The sequence below is a fragment of the Cervus elaphus genome, chromosome X, assembly GCF_910594005.1.
Source record: "Cervus elaphus chromosome X, mCerEla1.1, whole genome shotgun sequence".
Classification (NCBI taxonomy): Eukaryota; Metazoa; Chordata; class Mammalia; order Artiodactyla; family Cervidae; genus Cervus; species Cervus elaphus.
The window spans coordinates 34,732,837-34,752,321 of record NC_057848.1 but is presented as its reverse complement, the minus strand read 5'-3'; the positions used below and the strand labels follow the sequence as shown (position 1 = coordinate 34,752,321).

Below are 19,485 nucleotides of genomic sequence, written 5' to 3'. Positions count from 1 at the left end.
GGCACATTTGGCAATATCTGGAGACATTTTTGGTTGTCATAACCTGGAGAAGAATGCTGCTGGCACCTAGTGAGTAGAGGCCAGGGATGCTGCCAAGCATCCTACAATGCACAGGACCGCTTCCTACAACAAAGTATTATCCATTCCAAAGCTTCAATAGTGTCAAAGGAGGAACTCTAAACCAGGATAAGACTTAAGTTACAGCTTTAAAAATAAGTGCAATGTAGATAAGTAAAAGAGGAGGAAAATAATAAAACTTTCAGTATACAAACCTATTTCTGGGATGTAGCCCCCAGAAATTTTCTGGTAACTTCTTCCTTTCCTACTGGGCATAGCATTCCAGGCAGGAACAGGTGTCACTTGGGTAACTGGTTTTAAATCAGCTAGTGGAACAACATGCCTTAAAGGTAGAGATAACAACATGAAGGCACTGCAAAACAGTCAATTCTCATTTGATACACATCCCTCCTGCCTCATTTTCAAGTGTTTTCTACTTAAACCTGCAACCCCTAGCCTCCTTCTTTGTACATTAGAAAACAAAGAGCAGTTTGTATAAATTCACAGCTGTTTATAGCACATATCACATTCAGTAGGAAAGATTGTGGTAGACTAGTTTACAAATAATTGTTGCCTCTCCTTGGAGAAGGATTATATTTTCTCACCCCACTGACTTTAGGCTTAATTATGTAACGTGTTTTGGCCAGTAAAATGTGAGCATGTGCTTTAAAAGTCAGCACATGGTTTGTCATGTTTTCATTTTCCACCTGCCCGTGATCACAGAAGCGTATGTCTGGATAGAGCCCTTGTCAACCTGGGCCCCTTTGTTGCCCTACTATGAACATGCTAAATGAGAAAGAAATGAACTCTTTCTTAAGTTTGCTGAGAGTCTGGTTGTTAGGGCAGCACAGCCTAGCTTAATGGTTCTCAAAGTGGACCAACAGCATTAGTATCACCTGGAAACTTATTACAAGTTCAAAGTCTTGGACCCCACCACAAACTTACTAAATCAAACTTTGGGGACAGAGCTCATCAATCTGAATTTTAACAAGCTCTCCATGTAATTCTGGGGTATGTTAAAGTTTGAGAATGAATGGACAAGCCTAATTTGATATTGGCAGAGGCTCAGTTAGCAAACTAGCTTTCAAATTAGTATAAAATTATATCAGAATTTTGTTGTACTTAATATTTCTAATAAACTATTACCTAGGATTTCAAAATTTATGCATAGATATACTGAAATTTCATACTTCATCACATGCTTTTACAATTCAAGATAAGTCATCTTAGGCCAGTACCAGATATAACTTTGTTCTCTTACTAGCATCCTGGTAATTCTCAATTTAATACTATAAAAAGGCATCAAGAGTCAAAGATTTTAGTTAATTCAACAAATTATTATATTCTTACTTTTCTGCCAGCTCTTCAATGAATACTGTTACTGAACTGTTTTCATTTCCAACTTCCTGAATATGAGCATTATAATATCTTCCACCTGATTCCAAGCGAACCTGAAAGAGGTGAAGAGACAGTAAGAACACATCTAGTCTTGAGTCTATCAGCAGATCTGGCTTTTGCTAAGCAAAAATACTTCTCCCCAAATGGAGTTCAGTATCTACTTATTAAAGCAGTTAACACTGCCAGTCCAGTTCAATGGAGGCAGCAGAAGCTGAAAAAGCTTTACACTTTACATATAATCACAAGTTTGTAGTTAAAACCTAACATAAACAGTAATTAGTTTTGTTAATCACATATTAATGACTAAAGCCACAATCTCAGAAAAACAAATTACTGATTCTTTAAAGAAGAAACTAACCTGACATTTGTCTCCCAAATAGTACTGTCTCCCAGCATACTCCATATAATCAGATTTTTGAAGTTCTATTAAAAGAAAATGAAGATTCAAGCTCAACTGAACTGGTTCCTTTCCTGTTTTACAACAGTTCATTTTCTAATTTGTTTTTACCACAGTGTTTTTGACAATGCTACCTACCCCTATAATCTAAAATCTGTAGGGAAAATGTCCTGAAGCAGGGTTCCCCAACCTCCGGGATCTAACGCCTGATGATCTGAGGTGGAGCTGATGTAATAATAAAAATAAAGTGCACAATACATGTAATGTGCTTGAACCATCCCAAAACTATTCCCCTCCTGGTCCATGGAAAAATTGTCTTCCACGAAATCAGTCCCTAGTGACAAAAAGGTTGGGGACCACTGTCCTGAAAGGTCTTACCATCACTCTTAACAGGTTATTACTATGGTCGATTTAAGGAGATTTGCCAGAATAGTTCCGTGCTATAAGACACAAATAAGTGGAAACTTGGAGGTTGTAATCTTAGATTTAGTCATATACCAATAAGGTTCAATTTGAAAGTAACACTTCAATTTTTTAAAAAATTAAAAAAAAACACTATGCAGCTTCTTCAAGGCAACACAGTTTTCCCTTGAACAATATGGGTTTGAACTGCAGGGATCCACTCATATATGGATTTTTTTCAATAGTACTACAAGTACCGAGGTTGGTTGAATCTGAGGATGTGGAACTGTGGATACAGAGGAATTGGGAATACTGAGGGCAGACTACAAATTATATCTGGATTTTCAACCACTTGGAGGATCAGTTGTTCAAGGGTCAACTGTATTTTTAGCAATGTATTGTGTTCTACAAGGTATTAACCTCATTCTAGATTATTAACTATACCTAGGTTCACTCCAAGGTCCAAGGAGTTGAATACGAAACATTAAAGGCTACACTGATGGCAGAACTTTAAGACCTAATTTGATCAACTTAGTTATAAGGAGAGAGAAACAATTACCTATTTCAAGGGTTGGCAAATGTTCTCTGTAAAGAGCCAGATAATAAATATTTTAAAGAATGTACGCCATACAGACTCTGTCGCAACTATTTAAATCTGTCATAAAACCTTACGGTCACTGAAAATTGAATATAATTTTCATGTATCACAACATATTGTTCTTTTAATTTTTCCTTGCCACTTAAAAATAGAAAACCATTCTTAGTTCATGGACCATACAAAAACAGGTGGCAGATTGGATTTGACTCACATGTCGCAGTTTGCTAACACTTGACCTATTCATCTATCATCCATCTTAACACATTAAACTTAAGTGGAACTTATTTCCACTTACAATTCTGGTACTCTTAAAGTTATCTAAAGACAGAGTCTTTGCAAAGTTGAAGTCCCTGATGAACATCAGATTCTAAAAGATCCCTTACCAATTCTATAACTATTTGCTTCCTCTTTTGGACTTAAATTATGTATTGAGTAGGCTAAAAAGTACCATATAAACATGTAAAAGTGTTTTTCATAACCATGGTTTGAAAACATCTCTTATTTAAAAAGAATTTGCAAAATTGTCCTAGATCTGTCAGGATTCAAAAATATCCTGTTATTTCATTACCTTTTCTGCTGTCCAACCAAACATCAAATTCTACATTACGATAGATTTCTGGATCCAGGGCTTTGAGCACCTTATAGGGGAAGAGCATCTTTGATGTATTTTCTGGAGACTAAAACAAAAATAATCATGCTACAACTCACCATCCTTAAGTCTTCCTTCTATGAAGAAGGAAGAAATAAGGTTCTTTTAAAACTATGTACATATAGGCCTTTCCTTCTATATTAAAAGAAATAAAAAACACAATAAGTTTTACTGTGTATTTTAAAAATCAGGAGTCTAAATAAGTAATATGCATAAATCTAAAAGGTTATAGATGGCAGAAGGGGAATATTTCCTAAAGCATCCAGTAACTCAGGACATATATAAACCAATGCAACACAGACCAGAATTAAAGATTCAGTCAGGGCTATTCAACAAGTCTCATCTTGATACACACACAGAGGTGCAAGTGTTTCTGTACCCTAAAGTCACCTGGACAAATCTGAAAACTTTACTTCATTTTGATCAAAATCTGTTACAATTTCCAAAGAATTAGCTTTTTCTTCTGCTTTCCTAGAATTTCATGGTATTCCATACTGTTTCCAAATTACCAGCACTTAAGGGCATACACAAAGATTGTTCTAGTAATATTTGCCCTATTTAGCTAGTCTCAAACTGAAGGTCTGCTTGATTTTAGACCTGTACAGACAGTAAAATTCCTCTTGCTTCTCCAACTAGGAATACTGCCTATTTTCTTTGAGTAAAACAGGAATAAACATTATTCTCTTTAATGACAAAAAGAAACCTTAGCAACAGAAGATTGACTGCAAACTAAATATCCACTAGGTTTCTAATATCACTTTAACTTGAAAACAGCAGCTTCTGAAATTTCTGAAGTGTTCAGAGTAAGCTTTGGAAAAAAATTACAATTTCACAAGAATAAAAATTCAGAGAACATTAAGCACACATTTTACATTTTCAGATCAAGATTTCCACAAAGGAAAACATCAGCTCCTCCCCCACCCTATATAACTAAAATGGACCATTTGACCTTTACTAGTTTAACTTATAATATTGCAAGCCAAGATTAGGAAAATTCTTTGCCCTAGAAGATCTCAAACCTTTGTTTCTTCTGTTCCTTGATTGTACCCCTCTGGTATATTTTCAACATTGCAGCAGGCACCCCACTCTTCAGTCCTAATTGAAAAGATTTAGAACAAAGAGCTTTATATAAATGCAGTAGCTAAGAAGTCTTAAGTCTAATGACTATACCACCACCTAGTGGTAAAGTAGTTCAGTTCTAAAAATGAGGCAAATATTTCTTTCTTCCAAATATTTCATACCAACATCTCAATATTATGCTTCTTTTTCTTAAAGTACGTGCTACATACACCTCCTGTATTTCACCCCTCCTGTGGGGACAAAATCTTAAGATGGTCCCGATGGTCCCCACCTCCTGGTACTGACATGCTTGTATGATTCCCCTCTAAGTCTGCATCTAACCAATAGACAGGATGTATATCATTATATACATGATGTAGAGTATTCTTGCCTTGAGAACCCCATGAACAGTATGAAAAGGTAAAAAGATAGGACACTGAAAGATGAACTCCCCAGGTTGGTAGGTGCCCAATATGTTCCTGGAGATGAGCGGAGAAATAACTGCAGAAAGAATGAAGAGACAGAGCCAAAGCAAAAACACCACCCAGTTGTGGATATGACTGGTGATGGAAGTAAAGTCCGATGCTGTAAAGAGCCATATTGCGTAGGAACCTGGAATGTTAGGTCCATGAATCAAGGCAAATTGGAAGTGGTCAAACAGGAGATGGCAAGAGTGAACGTCGACATTTTAGGAATTAGCGAACTAAAATGGACTGGAATGGGTGAATTTAACCCAGATGACCATTATATCCACTACTGTAAGCAAGAATCCCTTAGAAGAAATGGAGTAGACATCATAGTCAACAAAAGAGTCCAAAATACAGTACTTGGATGCAATCTCAAAACAACAGAATGATCTCTGTTCATTTAAAAGGCAAACCATTCAGTATCACAGTAATCCAAGACTATGCCCCAACCAGTAATGCTGAAGAAGCTGAATGGTTCTATAAAGACATACAAGACCTTCTAGAACTAACACCCAAGAAAGATGTCCTTTTCATTACAGGGGACTGGAATGCAAAAGTAGGAAGTCAAGAAACACCTGGAGTAACAGGCAAATTTGGCCTTGGAGTACAGAATGAAGCAGGGCAAAGGCTAATCGAGTTCTGCCAAGAGAATGCACTGGTCATAGCAAACACCCTCTTCCAACAACACAAGAGAAGACTCTACACATGGACATCACCAAATGGTCAACACCAAAATCAGATTGATTATATTCTTTGCAGCCAAAGATGGAGAAGCTCTATATGGTCAGCAAAAACGAGACCAGGAGCAGACTGTGGCTCAGATCATGAACTCCTTATTGCCAAATTCAGACTTTATATTGAAGAAAGTAGGGAAAACCACTAGACCACTCAGGTATGACCTAAATCAAATCACTTACGATTACACAGTGAAGTGAGAAATAGATTTAAGGGACTAGATCTGATAGACAGACTGCCTAATGAACTATGGACAGAGGTGTGTGACACTGTATAGGAGACAGGGATAAAGATCATCTCCAAGAAAAAGAAATGCAAAAAAAGCAAAATGGCTGTCTGAGGAGGCCTTACAAATAGCTGTGAAAAGAAGAGACATGAAAAGCAAAGGAGAAAAGGAAAGATAAACCCATTTGAATGCAGAGTTCCAGAGAAGAGCAAGGAGAGATAGGAAAGCCTACCTCAGTGATCAGTGCAAAGAAACAGAGGAAAACAACAGAATGGGGAAGACTAGAGATCTCTTCAAGAAAATTAGAGATACCAAGGGAACATTTCATGCAAAGATGGCCTGTCAATAAAGGACAGGAATGGTATGGACCTAACAGAAGCAGAAGATATTAAGTAAGAGGTGGCAAGAATACACAGAAGAACTGTACAAAAAAGATCTTCACAACCCAGATAATCACGATGGTGTGATCACTCACCTAGAGCCAGACATCCTGGAATGTGAAGTCAAGTAGGCCTTAGAAAGCAACACTACGAACAAAGCTAGTGGATGTGATGGAATTCCAGTTGAGCTATTTCAAATCCTGAAAGATGATGCTGTGCAAGTGTGGCACTCAATATGCCAGCAAATTTGGAAAACTCAGCTGAGGCCATAGGACGCGAAAAGGTCAGTTTTCATTCCAATCCCAAAGAAATGCAATGCCAAAAAATGTTCAAACTACCACACAATTGCATTCATCTCACACACTAGTAAAGTAATGCTCACAATTCTCCAAGCCAGGCTTCAACAATACATGAAACATGAACTTCCAGAGGTTCAACCTGAATTTAGAAAAGGCAGAGGAACCAGAGATCAAATTGCCAACATCTGCTGGATCATAGAAAAAGCAAGAGAATTCCAGGAAAACATCTATTTCTGCCTTATTGATTACGCCAAAGCCTTTGACTGGGTAGATCACAACAAACTAAGAGATGAGACTGCCAGACCACCTTACCTGCCTCCTGAGAAATCTGTATACAGGTCAGGAAGCAAGAGTTAGAACTGGACATGGAACAATAGACTGGTTCCAAATAGGAAAAGGAGTACATCAAGACTGTATATTATCACCCTGCTTATTTAACTTATATTCACAGTACATCATGTGAAATGCTGGGCTAGATGAAGCACAAGCTGGAATCAAGATTGTGGGGAGAAATATCAATAACCTCAGATATGCAGATGACACCACCCTTATGGTAGAAAGTGAAGAAGAACTAAAGAGCCTCTTGATGAATGTGAAAGAGGAGAGTGAAAAAACTGGCTTAAAATGCAACATTCAGAAAACTAAGATCATGGCATCTGGTCCCACCACTTTGTGGCAAATAGATGGGGAAACAATGGCTGACTATATTTTTGGGGGCTCCAAAATCACTGCAGATGGTGACTCAGCCATGAAATTAAAAGACACTTTACTCCTTGGAAGGAAAGTTATGACCAACCTAGACAGCATATTAAAAAGCAGAAACATTACTTTGCCAACAAAGGTCTGTCTAGTCAAAGCTATGGTTTAGACAGCATATTAAAAAGCAGAAACATTACTTTGCCAACAAAGGTCTGTCTAGTCAAAGCTATGGTTTTCAGTAGTCATGTATGTCTATGAGAGTTGGACTATAAAGAAAGCTGAGCACCGAAGAACTGATGCTTTTGAACTGTGGTGCTGGAGAAGACTTGAGAGCCCCTTGGACTGCAAGGAGATCCAACCAGTCCATCCTAAAGGAAATCAGTCCTGAATATTCATTGGAAGGACTGATGCTGAAGCTGAAACTCCAATACTTTGGCCACCTGATGTGAAGAGCTGACTCATTTGAAGACCCTGATGCTGGGAAAGGTTGAAGGCGGGAGGAGAAGGGGACAACAGAGGATGAGATCGTTGGATGGCATCACCAACTCCATAGACATGAGTTCAGGTAAATTCCGGGAGTTGGTGATGGACAGGGAGGCCTGGTGTGCTGCAGTTCATGGGGTTGCAAAGAGTTGAACACGATTGAGTGACTGAATTGAACTGAACTGATATCATTACACTACATAACAATGGAGTGCCTGTATTGCTGATCTCTCTCTCTTTTGCTGACTATAAGGAAACAGCCATGTTCACCAACCCCATGCAGCAAGGAGCCGAGGGTTCTCTCTGGCTGTCAACAAAAAGCTGAAGTTCTTAGTCCTAGAGCTGCATGGAATTGAATACTACCAAGAACCATCTGGATTTTTCCCCAGTCAAAGCTCCAGATGATAACTCAATCTTGATCAAAACCCTCATTACATTCTTGTGACATCCTAAGCAGAAGACCCAGCTAAGCTGTGCCCAGATTCCTAACCCACATAAACTATGAGATAAGAATGTTGTTTTAAGCTGCTAAGTTTGTGGAAATACTGTTATGTAGCAAAAAATAACTAATACATCTTGCCTTCCTACTACTTTAAGTTTCTGTAAGCCTCGGGTTTTTTAGTTGGAGGATAATTGCTTTACAATGTTGTGGTGGTCTCTGCCATACACCAATGTGCATCAGTCATAATTTTATCCCCTCCCTCTTGAACCTCCTTCCATCCCCCATTCCACCCCTCTAGGTCATCAAAAAGCACCAGGTTGGGCTCCCTGTGTTATGTAGCAGCTTCCCGCTAGTTATCTATTTTACGCATTGGTAGTGTATGTATGTCAATGCTACTTTCTCAATTGGTCTACCCTCTACTTCCCCCGCTGTGTCCACCAGTCTGTTCCCTAAGCCTTAAGTTCTTAGGATGAATAATCAGTGAAGCACGAAGCAACTTCTACCCTGATATAAATGGTTGCCACCCCCCACATCTGTAATACAATCATCTCTTGGTATCCATGGGAGACTGGGTCCAGGACCCCAGGCAGGTACCACATTCAAGATTCTCAAGTCCCTCATCGTCAGCCTTTTATATCCACAGGCTCCACATCTGGATTAGGAGTGCTGACTGTAAGTTAGTTTGTTTAAAAAAACCTCCTTATCCAAAAAAAGAAAAAACCAAGCATTAAACATTCAAGAAATAGAACTGCAAGACAACAAAAAAGTTACATCTGACTAGCACCAAATCTATCTGAATTCTAGACAGAAGAATCAGGAAGAAATATAAGATGACAGCTACTTCATGATCTCAAAGGTTTTGACTAATAAATCCGTTCAACATAGCTGCTTCCTAAGAGGCCACACAATGTACACTTTTAGTGAGTTCCAAAGGCACACTTAAAAGCGCCTAAAACTTCCCTTTAGCCTGAGACATTCTTTTCTACTAGCTGGATGTATGTGTCAAGTAACCACTATGAACCTCAGTTACCATCTACAAATCAATGGTACTGATTTAGAACTAGCTGTCCCCCTGCTGCAAAGTGTGGTCATGGCCTACCTGTATAGAATATTTGGGTATACTTGCTTAAAAAGTAGATTCCTGGCCCTACTCTGACCTTCAATTTTAAGAGGAGGCCCCAAAATTGCCTTTCTAAACAACCACCCTAAGTAATTTGTATATAAGTTTGAGAATCATGGGATTAGACAGTTCTAAAGTTTCTTCTAGCAATTAAAAAACTGATTCTGGGGTCAGACTCGAGATGTGTCAGGAGGGGAAAATTCACCCCCCACCCCTCTTGACTTCTTCTGACTGGACTAATAATAAAATTGACACAAGACAGATTAACAGGAGAAAAGGAATAAAGAATGATTCTGACTTGTATCAAACACCCAAAGCCTGAGTGTTTCACAATGCAACATATCTTTTGGTAAAACGTCTCTTCTCCCATTAAAAAATGTATATCCCTGTACATAAAGAGCATACATATACACATACATGTGTGTGTACATGCAGTTGGCCCCTTCATTTCAGCAGGTTCCACATTCTCAAACAACTGCAGATGGAACTGGTTGAATCTGTGGATGCAGAGCCAATGGATATGGAGAGGGCCGACTGCACATACTAAGCCATTTTATATAAGGGGCTTGAGCATTGAGCGTTTTGGTGTTTGCAGGGGTCCTGGCACCAATCCTCTGCAAATGTTGAGAGATGACTGTATAGAAATAGTCTAAATCACAAACCTGCCAGGTCCCTTCCAATTTCAAATGATGCACAGAAACAAGATGATCCTATAGTTGACATCCCCTTTCCCTTTGTTACCTATCTTGAGTTGAATTCTTGTAGTCAATATGGGCATCCTCATTGCCAGTCACAGCATTGTTCCTATTCTTCTTGGAACCACTTCGAAACAACTCAACTGCAGTCTTCAACTCTTCTTCATCCACAACAAACACATCTTTATAGAGAATTTCATACAATACAGCTAAAGGGAAAAAAAATAATCAAGACTCCAGTTGTCAAAATAAGAGTTTTTCATAACAATGTGAAAATAGCTATAACCCAGTATACAAATTCAACTGGCACCAACAAAGTTTTAAAAGAGCTATTTATGGTGGGCCCCCCAATTTGAATATTGGCAACAAACCATCTGTAAGCATACCCAAACATTTATAAAGCCTTCACATACCTTGACAAACAGCTGCACTTGACTGAAATTGCTTTGAGTACACTGAATCATAATGACCATTACTTGAATAGCAGAGTAGAATCTGAAAAAAAAAAAACACACAGAACAAATAAAGTTAATGTTAGACATCTTACAACCCTGAAATATTTGAGGCTGCTAATCAGAAATCAAAAATTAAATGTATTTGCTTTTTAAAAAAGTGACTTTCAGATTCCACATGCGATATCATACAGTATTTGTCTTTCTCTGTTTGACTCACTTTACTTAGCATATATGTCAATTAAATCTCAACAGAGCTGGGAAAAAAGTGAGTTTTAAAATCTAAATACAGATAAATGAAAGCTGTATGCCATTAAAAGATTTTCTTGACAGTGACCTTTTTTTTTTACTTTTACTTTTTAATAAGTGAAAAGAATCTGCAAATATATATATATTATATATATATATATAATATATATATATATACATGAATCACCTCACTGCACACCTGAAACTAGCACAATACAGTAAACCAACCATGTTCATAAAAAAAATATTTTCCAAAGTGGTTATGCAATTTATACTCATACTAGCAGTACACTAGAGAGTTTAAGTTACTCCAGATACTTGACACAATTTTCCATCCTTTTATTCTTTTTTTTTTAACTGTTTTGAAGTTGTTTTTGTAATTTTTTGTTCCTTTCTTCTGTTCTCTTCCCTTATGAGCCAATGACTTCCTCTAATCTTAACATTTGGATTCTTTTCTCTATTATATGAGTGTATCTATTATAGATTTCTGGTTTGCGGTTAGCACTAAATTTATATATGGCAATCTCTCTACATATGTGATAATTTTAAACTGCTGATCTCTTAATTCCAGATGCATCTTATCAACTGCATTTTTACCCTTCTTCCCTCACTACTGTTTTGACATCATATTTTACATCTATTTTGTGTATCCCTCAGCTGATTATGGATATAGATATTTTACTACTTTGTCTTTTAACCTTCTTACCATCCTTGTATGTAGTTGATTTCCAAAAAGATGTGGTTTATACACACACACACAACAGCACATTACTCAGACAAAAAAAAAGAATGAAATAATGCCATTTGCAGCAGCATGAATGGACCTAGAGATAATCATGCTAAGGGAGGTTAAGACAGTTACTTTTAAATGTCAAGATTAAAACCACTACTAAGGTAACACTCTGAGCCTCAATAACATTCCTGATAATATACCACCCAAGTCCTGATTTATAAATTTGCAAAAAATGGGAACTTTTACAAATTGAGTGAATATAACAGAAAGCCTAACAAACATAGCTTAACTTCTAAAAATGGAGAAAACAGGACAAATATACCAAAATCCCAAACTTAAGACTATGGGGGAGGAATTTCAATTTATTCAAAATGTTATTCACTGTATTGTATAGCAGTGTATCAATATACTATATAGGAGCACTACTACTCAAGCTTCTCTTAAATGCAAATACTGCTGGGGGTGGGTGAAACTTCGCAACATAAATTTTGTTGTGTTTTACTTTAGCTTGATATGCCCTCTCAGAACTTTGAAATGGATTATATTGATAGAGTTGTGATTTCAAAAAAAAAGACTAGGGAAGAATAATAGACCTGGGGTCAGAGAACTGGTTTATTGGGAGAAATTAGCCAGGGTAGAGTAGGAAAGTAGAAAAAAAGAGTGCTTAAAATAATTTTCTGCTAAGGAAACTTGGTGACATTATCCTCTTATAGATCACAGAGAATTCTCTGTTACCTCAGGTTGGTGGTGCCAGAGGTGGCTTCAAAATGAAATAGACTTGATTACTTGGGATTACATCCCTTACACAAGACAGAGGTTTTTAAACAAAAATTCAAAAAGGTCTTAGATTTATATAAACAGATTTCATCACATGGAGCCAGGGAACATTTTTACTGAGATATTTTGGTTAGTAAGCCTGACCTATAAATTGTTTGAAAAAGTTAGAGATTGAAGGAATCAGCTAACAAATTAACTCTTGCTTCTATGCCTTTGCATATAGTGTTTCCTCTGAATAGACTACCCTTCATACTTGTTAGATTCATTTTTTGATACTCCACTTAAATATCACAACTACCATGAAACTTTATGTACTCCCTCAAGCACAGTGAAGGGCTTTTTCTTTTATGCCCCTTGCATATATTTCTATTATAAAATATATCACTGCACTATATCATTTACATGTCTGTCTTCATAAGAAAAGGGCAAGGATTCTGCTTTATTAATTTTGGTATCCCCAAAGCCCAGTCAATTGCCTGGTACACTATAGGGGCTTAATGTTTACTGAACAAATTGGCAGTACTACTGGTAAAATAGTATTTTAAATACTATTGATGAAAAAAAATGGGGAGTACTTGACTTTCCAGGTGGTGCTAGTGGTAAAGAATCTGCCTGCCAGTACAGGAGACACAAAAGACACAAGTTCGATCCCGGGTCAGGAAGATCCCCTGGAGAAGGAAATGGCAACCCACTCCAGTATTCTTGCCTAGAGAATCCCATGGACAGAGAAGCCTGGTGGGCTACATTCCATGGGGTCACAAAGAATTGGACACGACTGAATCGACTTAGCACACATTGGTAAAATAATTAACATGCTCCACTTTATACTTATGATTGAAGTTATCTCTTGCATCCTATTCAGTCTTTTCTATTCTTAATGCCACTTGCCTAGTTCAGGTCTTCTATCTAGATTAATGTAACATTCTAACAGTTTTACCACTGTCTACTCTTTTCTTACTATCAAAATGCTGCCGGAATTTTGCTCTATGGTATGAAACAAGACAAAACTCAAGTACTGTGTAATCTGTATTCACTAATCAAATCATGTGGATAGAAGGGTGTTCTTCAAAACTCTTTGGAAGAAAAGCTGTATGCTGAAAAACAACTTGTTTACCTGCTGAGAGTTCTCAACCAACACAACAACCTCCTACTATTTTTCCAGGCACTTTACTAGACAGTGGTTTAGCACAATGTCCCTATACTTAAGAAACTTTCAGACTAATAAGAAAAACAGACATGAAAACATATATAAGGTGATAAACACTATAATTACTTGGGTGATGCCAGGGGAACAAAAAGGGAGGAAATAACTCCAGGGCAGTTGGTAAGATTTCAAAGAAACTGACATTTGAGATACATAGGAAATCATGAAAGCTGGACACTCTGGCCTCATGATATACTAAGGCTGAAGGACAATGAAGCTGGAGAGAAGGTTTGGGACCCTAGCAAAAAGTGAAGAGGAACTAAAGAGCCTCTTGATGAAGGTGAAAGAGGAAAGTGAAAAAGCTGGCTTAAAACTCAACATTCAAAAAACTAATATCATGGCATCTGGTCCCATCACTTCATGGCAAATAGATGGGGAAACAGTGTAAACAGTGACAGACTTTTTTCTTGGGCTCCAAAAATCACTGAAGATGGTGATTGCAGCCATGAAATTAAAAGATGGAAGAAAAGCTATGACAAACCTAGGCAGCATATTAAAAAGCAGAGACATTACTTTACTGACAAATGTCCGTAGTCAAAACTATGGTTTTTCCAGTAGTCATGTATGGATGTGAGAGTTGGACCATAAAGAAAGCTGAACACCGAAGAATTGATGCTTTTGAACTGTGGTGTTGGGAGAAGACTCTCGACAGTCCCTTGGACTGCAAGGAGACCATACCAGTCAATCCTAAAGGAAATTAATCATGAATATTCAGTGGAGGGACTGATGCTAAAGCTAAAGCTCTAATATCTGATGAGAAGAGCTGACTCACTGGAAAAGATCCTGATGCTGGGAAAGATTGAAGGCAGAAGGGGAAGACAGAGGAGGAGGCAGTTGGGATGGCATCACTGACTCAATGGATATGAGTTTGAGCAAGCTCCAGGAGATGGTGAAAGACAGGGAAGCCTGGCGTGCTGCAGTCCATGGGGTCGCAAAGAGTCTGACACAACTGAGCGACTGAACAACAAGGACACTGAAGGTCTTGCTTCAGAGTTTGATCCTATCTTCTAATCAGTGAAGAGTCAATTAGGGTTTTGGGTGGGTTTTTCCTACTACAGAGGAGTGACAGGATCAGGTTGTTCAGAAAGATAGCTAACAATACTCAGGCTAACTTGGGAGGAAAAGGCTTGGTTATAAAAAAGCTTGGCTTTTAGACTGTGCTTATTTTTCATTAATTAGGTTAAAAAAGGATGATTTGTCGATGGCAAACTGGTAGTATCATTCTTTATTTTAGTAAACACTCACTTATCTTCTTACCTTGTCTTCATAGCCATTATCTGTGACATAAGTTGGAGGCTTGCCAGGATAGCGATAAAGAATGAAATCCCGACTACATGGGTAGAAAACAAAGATGGATGAGAAGAGACAATTTAGTATACACAAGAAATAGTTATAGGAACAAATAGTTGTGCTTTTAAACTGCCTACTTTGTTCATATAAAATAACTCAAATGTTTAAGAGGTTAAATTTTAATTCAGCAAAGCTAACTAACTGTCCCTGAAGTCCTATGCATTTTTAAAATGTATTTTAATTTGAGGAAAGGAGGAGTAAAGAAGATAAATTGCCCACTGTATGAATATCTGTAAGTTTTGGAGGCTCCCATTTATTTAAAGTGGGTGTTGGCAAATTTTTCTTGGTAAATGACCAAATAACAAACATATGGCTTTTGCAGGCTATATGATTTACTCAACATTGACTTCCTAGCCTAAAAGCAGCCATAGACAATGTATAAACAAATGTACATGATTATGTTCCAATAATGCTTTATTTATGGACACCGAAATTTGAATTTTATGTAATTTTCATATGCCATGAAATGTTATTCTTCTTTTGATTTTTTTAAACCATTTAAAAAATTTTAAAAAGCATTCTTAGCTAGAGCCATACAAAAACAAAAAGCAGGCCAATTTAAAAACTGGTCCCCTATTTAAAAGCATCATCTGATTAGCTACCTGCTTGAAACCTCTTCTGTATTACTTCTTGCTGGATTTAGTGAAGGATAAGCAGACTGCAAAACACTAACCTTGAACAAGTTCCCATACAAGAGAGTTCTGACTCTCTCAAGGTATGTTCCATCTCACATCCTAAGAATGAAGAAGTCATCCACAGATCCAACTCCTTAAATGAACAAGATTCCCTACAACTCACATTTTATAGCTATTTTCAAAAGCTTATGCTTTCAGAAATGCCACTTGCAGTTTTAAAGACCTAAACAGAACTTTCAAAGCAATAGAGCAGTGTCCTTCAAATTTTTACACCATTACTGCCTCTCTAAAGAACAAAGAAATACTTTTCTTAATTTCCCTATAAAAATTTAATACAACAAATATACTATATATCTAGTTTATATATATACATATATACATATATATCTACTCTAATCATATGTTTATGAACTGTGATCCTTTGAAGGATCATGCTGCTGCTGCTAAGTCACTTCAGTTGTGTCCAACTCTGTGCGACACCATAGACGGCAGCCCACGAGGCTCCGCCGTCCCTGGGATTCTCCAGGCAAGAACACTGGAGTGGGTTGCCATTTCTTTCTCTAATGCATGAAAGTGAAAAGTGAAAGTGAAGTTATAAACCAATTGATACGTAATTTTTTGTCCTCAGGAAACAATTTCTAACCTGTTGGAAGTGATATTGCCCCATAGAGCATGCATGCACAAGAGGCACAAAGTTAAATATACAAAAATTCTAGAGTATTCTGATTTTCTAAAGGAATAATACGGGCAATTCTTAGAATCCTTTATCATCCCATTCGAATGGACACAAATTATCTCATTGACTTTGCTTAAGACTGCTTCATTTTACGTATCAATATATCAAACCTCAAATATTCTCAATTATTGAGGGACTCAATTAGAAATCTTAACACACATACACACTCACTCTCTCAACAAACAGATTCAACTTACTTATAAATTAGAGAAAGAGCTCTTATTTCCAGCTGGCCAGCACTTTCCTAAATACAGAGTACATAAAGTTTTTAAAAACATTCTGTACCTAGAAGGTAGAAGTTTTTGCAAGTTCAACAATTTTTTTAGGCGCTTAACAGTTTTAGATGAAGACTTTGTACAACACACTATAACTTGCTTTGAGCTTGGGATACTGTGATAGTTACTTATTAACATAAATTTATTCTGAAAAAAATCGACTTAAAGATCTTAGTTTGCTATTAAATAAGGACAGTAATATGGGAGATTTAAAAGGCACAATAAAAACGCAATTAATGTAAGAATAGAAGCTAACAAGGTATTTGGTAAATGTGTTAAGTCTAGAACTATGCAATTTAATCACATAAAATTATTTTTAATTAAATGTTTATGAATCTTAGTCCCACATAAAAGAAAGATAACTACAAATCAGAGAAATTATTTAATAAAAACAATGACCTCCTAGTAACATTCATTACCACCCCCCTCCCACATTAAAGTGAAAAGGTTTAGGTCAGTCCTGTGTCCGAGTAGTGTGTAATTTCGCTAGTCTATGGATGATAAAATTGTTAGCACACAATTTTCAATATTCAACACAAAACAACAGGTCAATCGCCAGCCTCTAAAGTTTTGCAAGAAGTATCTGACTCAACACAGCTGGCTACTTAAGAAAATAGATTGGGTCTAGTTCAAGTGACACAGCTGAATGATATTTAGGCTACTATTCCAAATACTCTGAAAAGATTAAACCCCCATATTTGATCTTACCTTGGGATCTCCCAACCGTTCCAGGTATTTCTCAAAAGATCCCTCCACATACTTCAAAAATAAAACAAATTGACTTAACCAAATACATAGCATTACTGAAATCTGAGTATATTCTGCAATATAATCCTCCAGTGAGTTTTTGTTCAGCTGAACAATTATGATATTAAATGACTACTTTGCACAGCACCTCAAGAAGATTTGCACATACACAAAAGTTGAATGGAGAAAAGCTGGGACTATTATTAAAAGTATCTTAGAAAATGTCCTGGCTTATCCACATATCAGTGCATTTCATCAAATGGTATGCCTTTGAGTTTCTTTTGAAATGCCAACTTAAATAACAATTTGCATAAATCAAGGAAGCATAATAATTATAAGTATTTAAAATTTGACAGCAGACATTCATTTACAAACTTAAACTGAGGAACTTTAAAGGGAACTTCGTTAGTTTCAAAAAGAGCAAAAATGAACTTTTAGATGGAAATATTTTTATATCTTGACTGCAGTGGCAGCTGTATGACTGTATATTATTGCCAAAACTTAAAACACTAAAACATAAAAAGATGAATTTTATCAGATGTAAAATATACCTCAATAAAAATTAATCTCAGGGAATATAAGATAATATACATCTAGTTCCAATCATGTGTATCACTAGACTTAAAAAATCATTTCAATTTTTCTCAACCACCTTTTTAAAGTTTTGAGGTATAACTGACATAAAATAAACCATAGATATTTAAATGACACAATTAAGTTGACATACGTATGCACCCATGAAACCATCATGACAGTAGTGATAGTGAGTATGTCCATCATCCCCATAAGTTTCCTTGTGCACCTCTAACTTCACTGATCCCCAAGCAACCAACGATCGATCTGCTGTTTTTCTATAGACTGGTTTGTAGTTTGTATTTTCTAGAGTTTTATATAAAGGAAATCATACAGCATGTACTTTTTGGAAGGTCTGGCTGCTTTTTCTCTGCCTTCTTTTGCTCTGCCTAATTAATCTGAGATTCATCCAAATGGTTTTAAAATTTTACCCACATCTTTGTTACTCAAAACGTGGTCCATGAACAACAGAAGCATCATTCAGGAATTTGTTAACTGCAGAAATCTTGGGCCCCAGGCCAGATTTACTGAATCAGAATTTGTTTTTTAACAAGATTCCCAGGTGATTGGTATGCACAAAAATACTTGAGATGCACTGCTTTACACCATGGTCTTGCATTTGAAGTAATTTCACAAATAACCCTTTCCCCAGGTGTGGTGAAGACTAATTAACTTCAAAGTAAAACGCTTCAAAATCAAGAAGGCTTCATATAGTTTTACAACTCACTGAAACCTATTGAGAAAATTAAGAGTAAACCTCGAACAGCAGGCAAATATCCATAGTATCATCAGGAGTACAAAGAGCACTGGAATGGCTAGGAGTGCATTAAAAAAAAAAACAACAACAAAAGTAACAGTCACAGGAAAAGGCACACTTCAAATCAGACCTTTATAAAACCTCATTTTGTTAACAAGACTTCGACTTATACTCCAACTTATACTTCAACATATACAAAGATGTGTTCTAGAAGTTGTTTTAAAGTCAATCAATTAGTGGAAGAGCTCCAATTACCTGTTTGTCACATGAAAAGACATGTTTAGGACTAATTTGTTTCCTTATAGATAAGTTTTACATGATTCATCAAGTTAACTGATGATCATCAAGCACAGAATTCAGAACAGAAAAGGTTCTCATTTGTACAAATTTTAAAATGCATGTTTAAAAATATTAACATAGCCAAACCTTTTGTGAACTATGATTACTTGTTTAAGAAAACTGTGATAATGGATAACATGGTCAAAATGTAACTGTTGGCGTATGAGGGGGATAAATGGTGGGAAGGATAAAGATTAGCTTTCATAATTTTTAGAGTACAAAACAATCTAGTTCTGGGAGGAGATCCAGAAGTATGCTACCCAGGGGAAAAGAAGCCAACTGAAAATTAAATATTTGCTACTGAGAAGAGACCGCAGGATACAATATTCATACATAGGTGCTCAAAATCCATTTCCTATCTGCTGAATATTCTACAAACAACTCTTCCTTGGTTATATATTCTACTTACAGATTCAAAAGTTTGTTGATTTTCTCTCATATATGAGACACAAGCCTTCCTGATTTCCAAGTGATGGACCTGGCTGCAAAACAACTAAAAAGAAGAGAAAGACCAGCTCACTGTCATCAGTCATTTGAAATAGAAGCTTCTAA

General features: G+C 36.7%; 1 protein-coding gene across 1 annotated transcript in view; it reads right to left on the bottom strand.

Annotated features, from left to right (window-relative positions):
- Positions 1-19,485, bottom strand: part of ALG13 (ALG13 UDP-N-acetylglucosaminyltransferase subunit) — a 75,089-nt gene that overhangs the window by 34,077 nt on the left and 21,527 nt on the right. Inside the window, 11 exon segments of the mRNA XM_043895316.1 lie at positions 273-400; positions 1,408-1,508; positions 1,814-1,878; positions 3,421-3,529; positions 4,521-4,596; positions 10,153-10,315; positions 10,520-10,601; positions 14,779-14,851; positions 16,440-16,486; positions 17,226-17,276; positions 19,343-19,426. Of these exon segments, the coding sequence (XP_043751251.1) occupies positions 273-400; positions 1,408-1,508; positions 1,814-1,878; positions 3,421-3,529; positions 4,521-4,596; positions 10,153-10,315; positions 10,520-10,601; positions 14,779-14,851; positions 16,440-16,486; positions 17,226-17,276; positions 19,343-19,426 (979 nt within the window).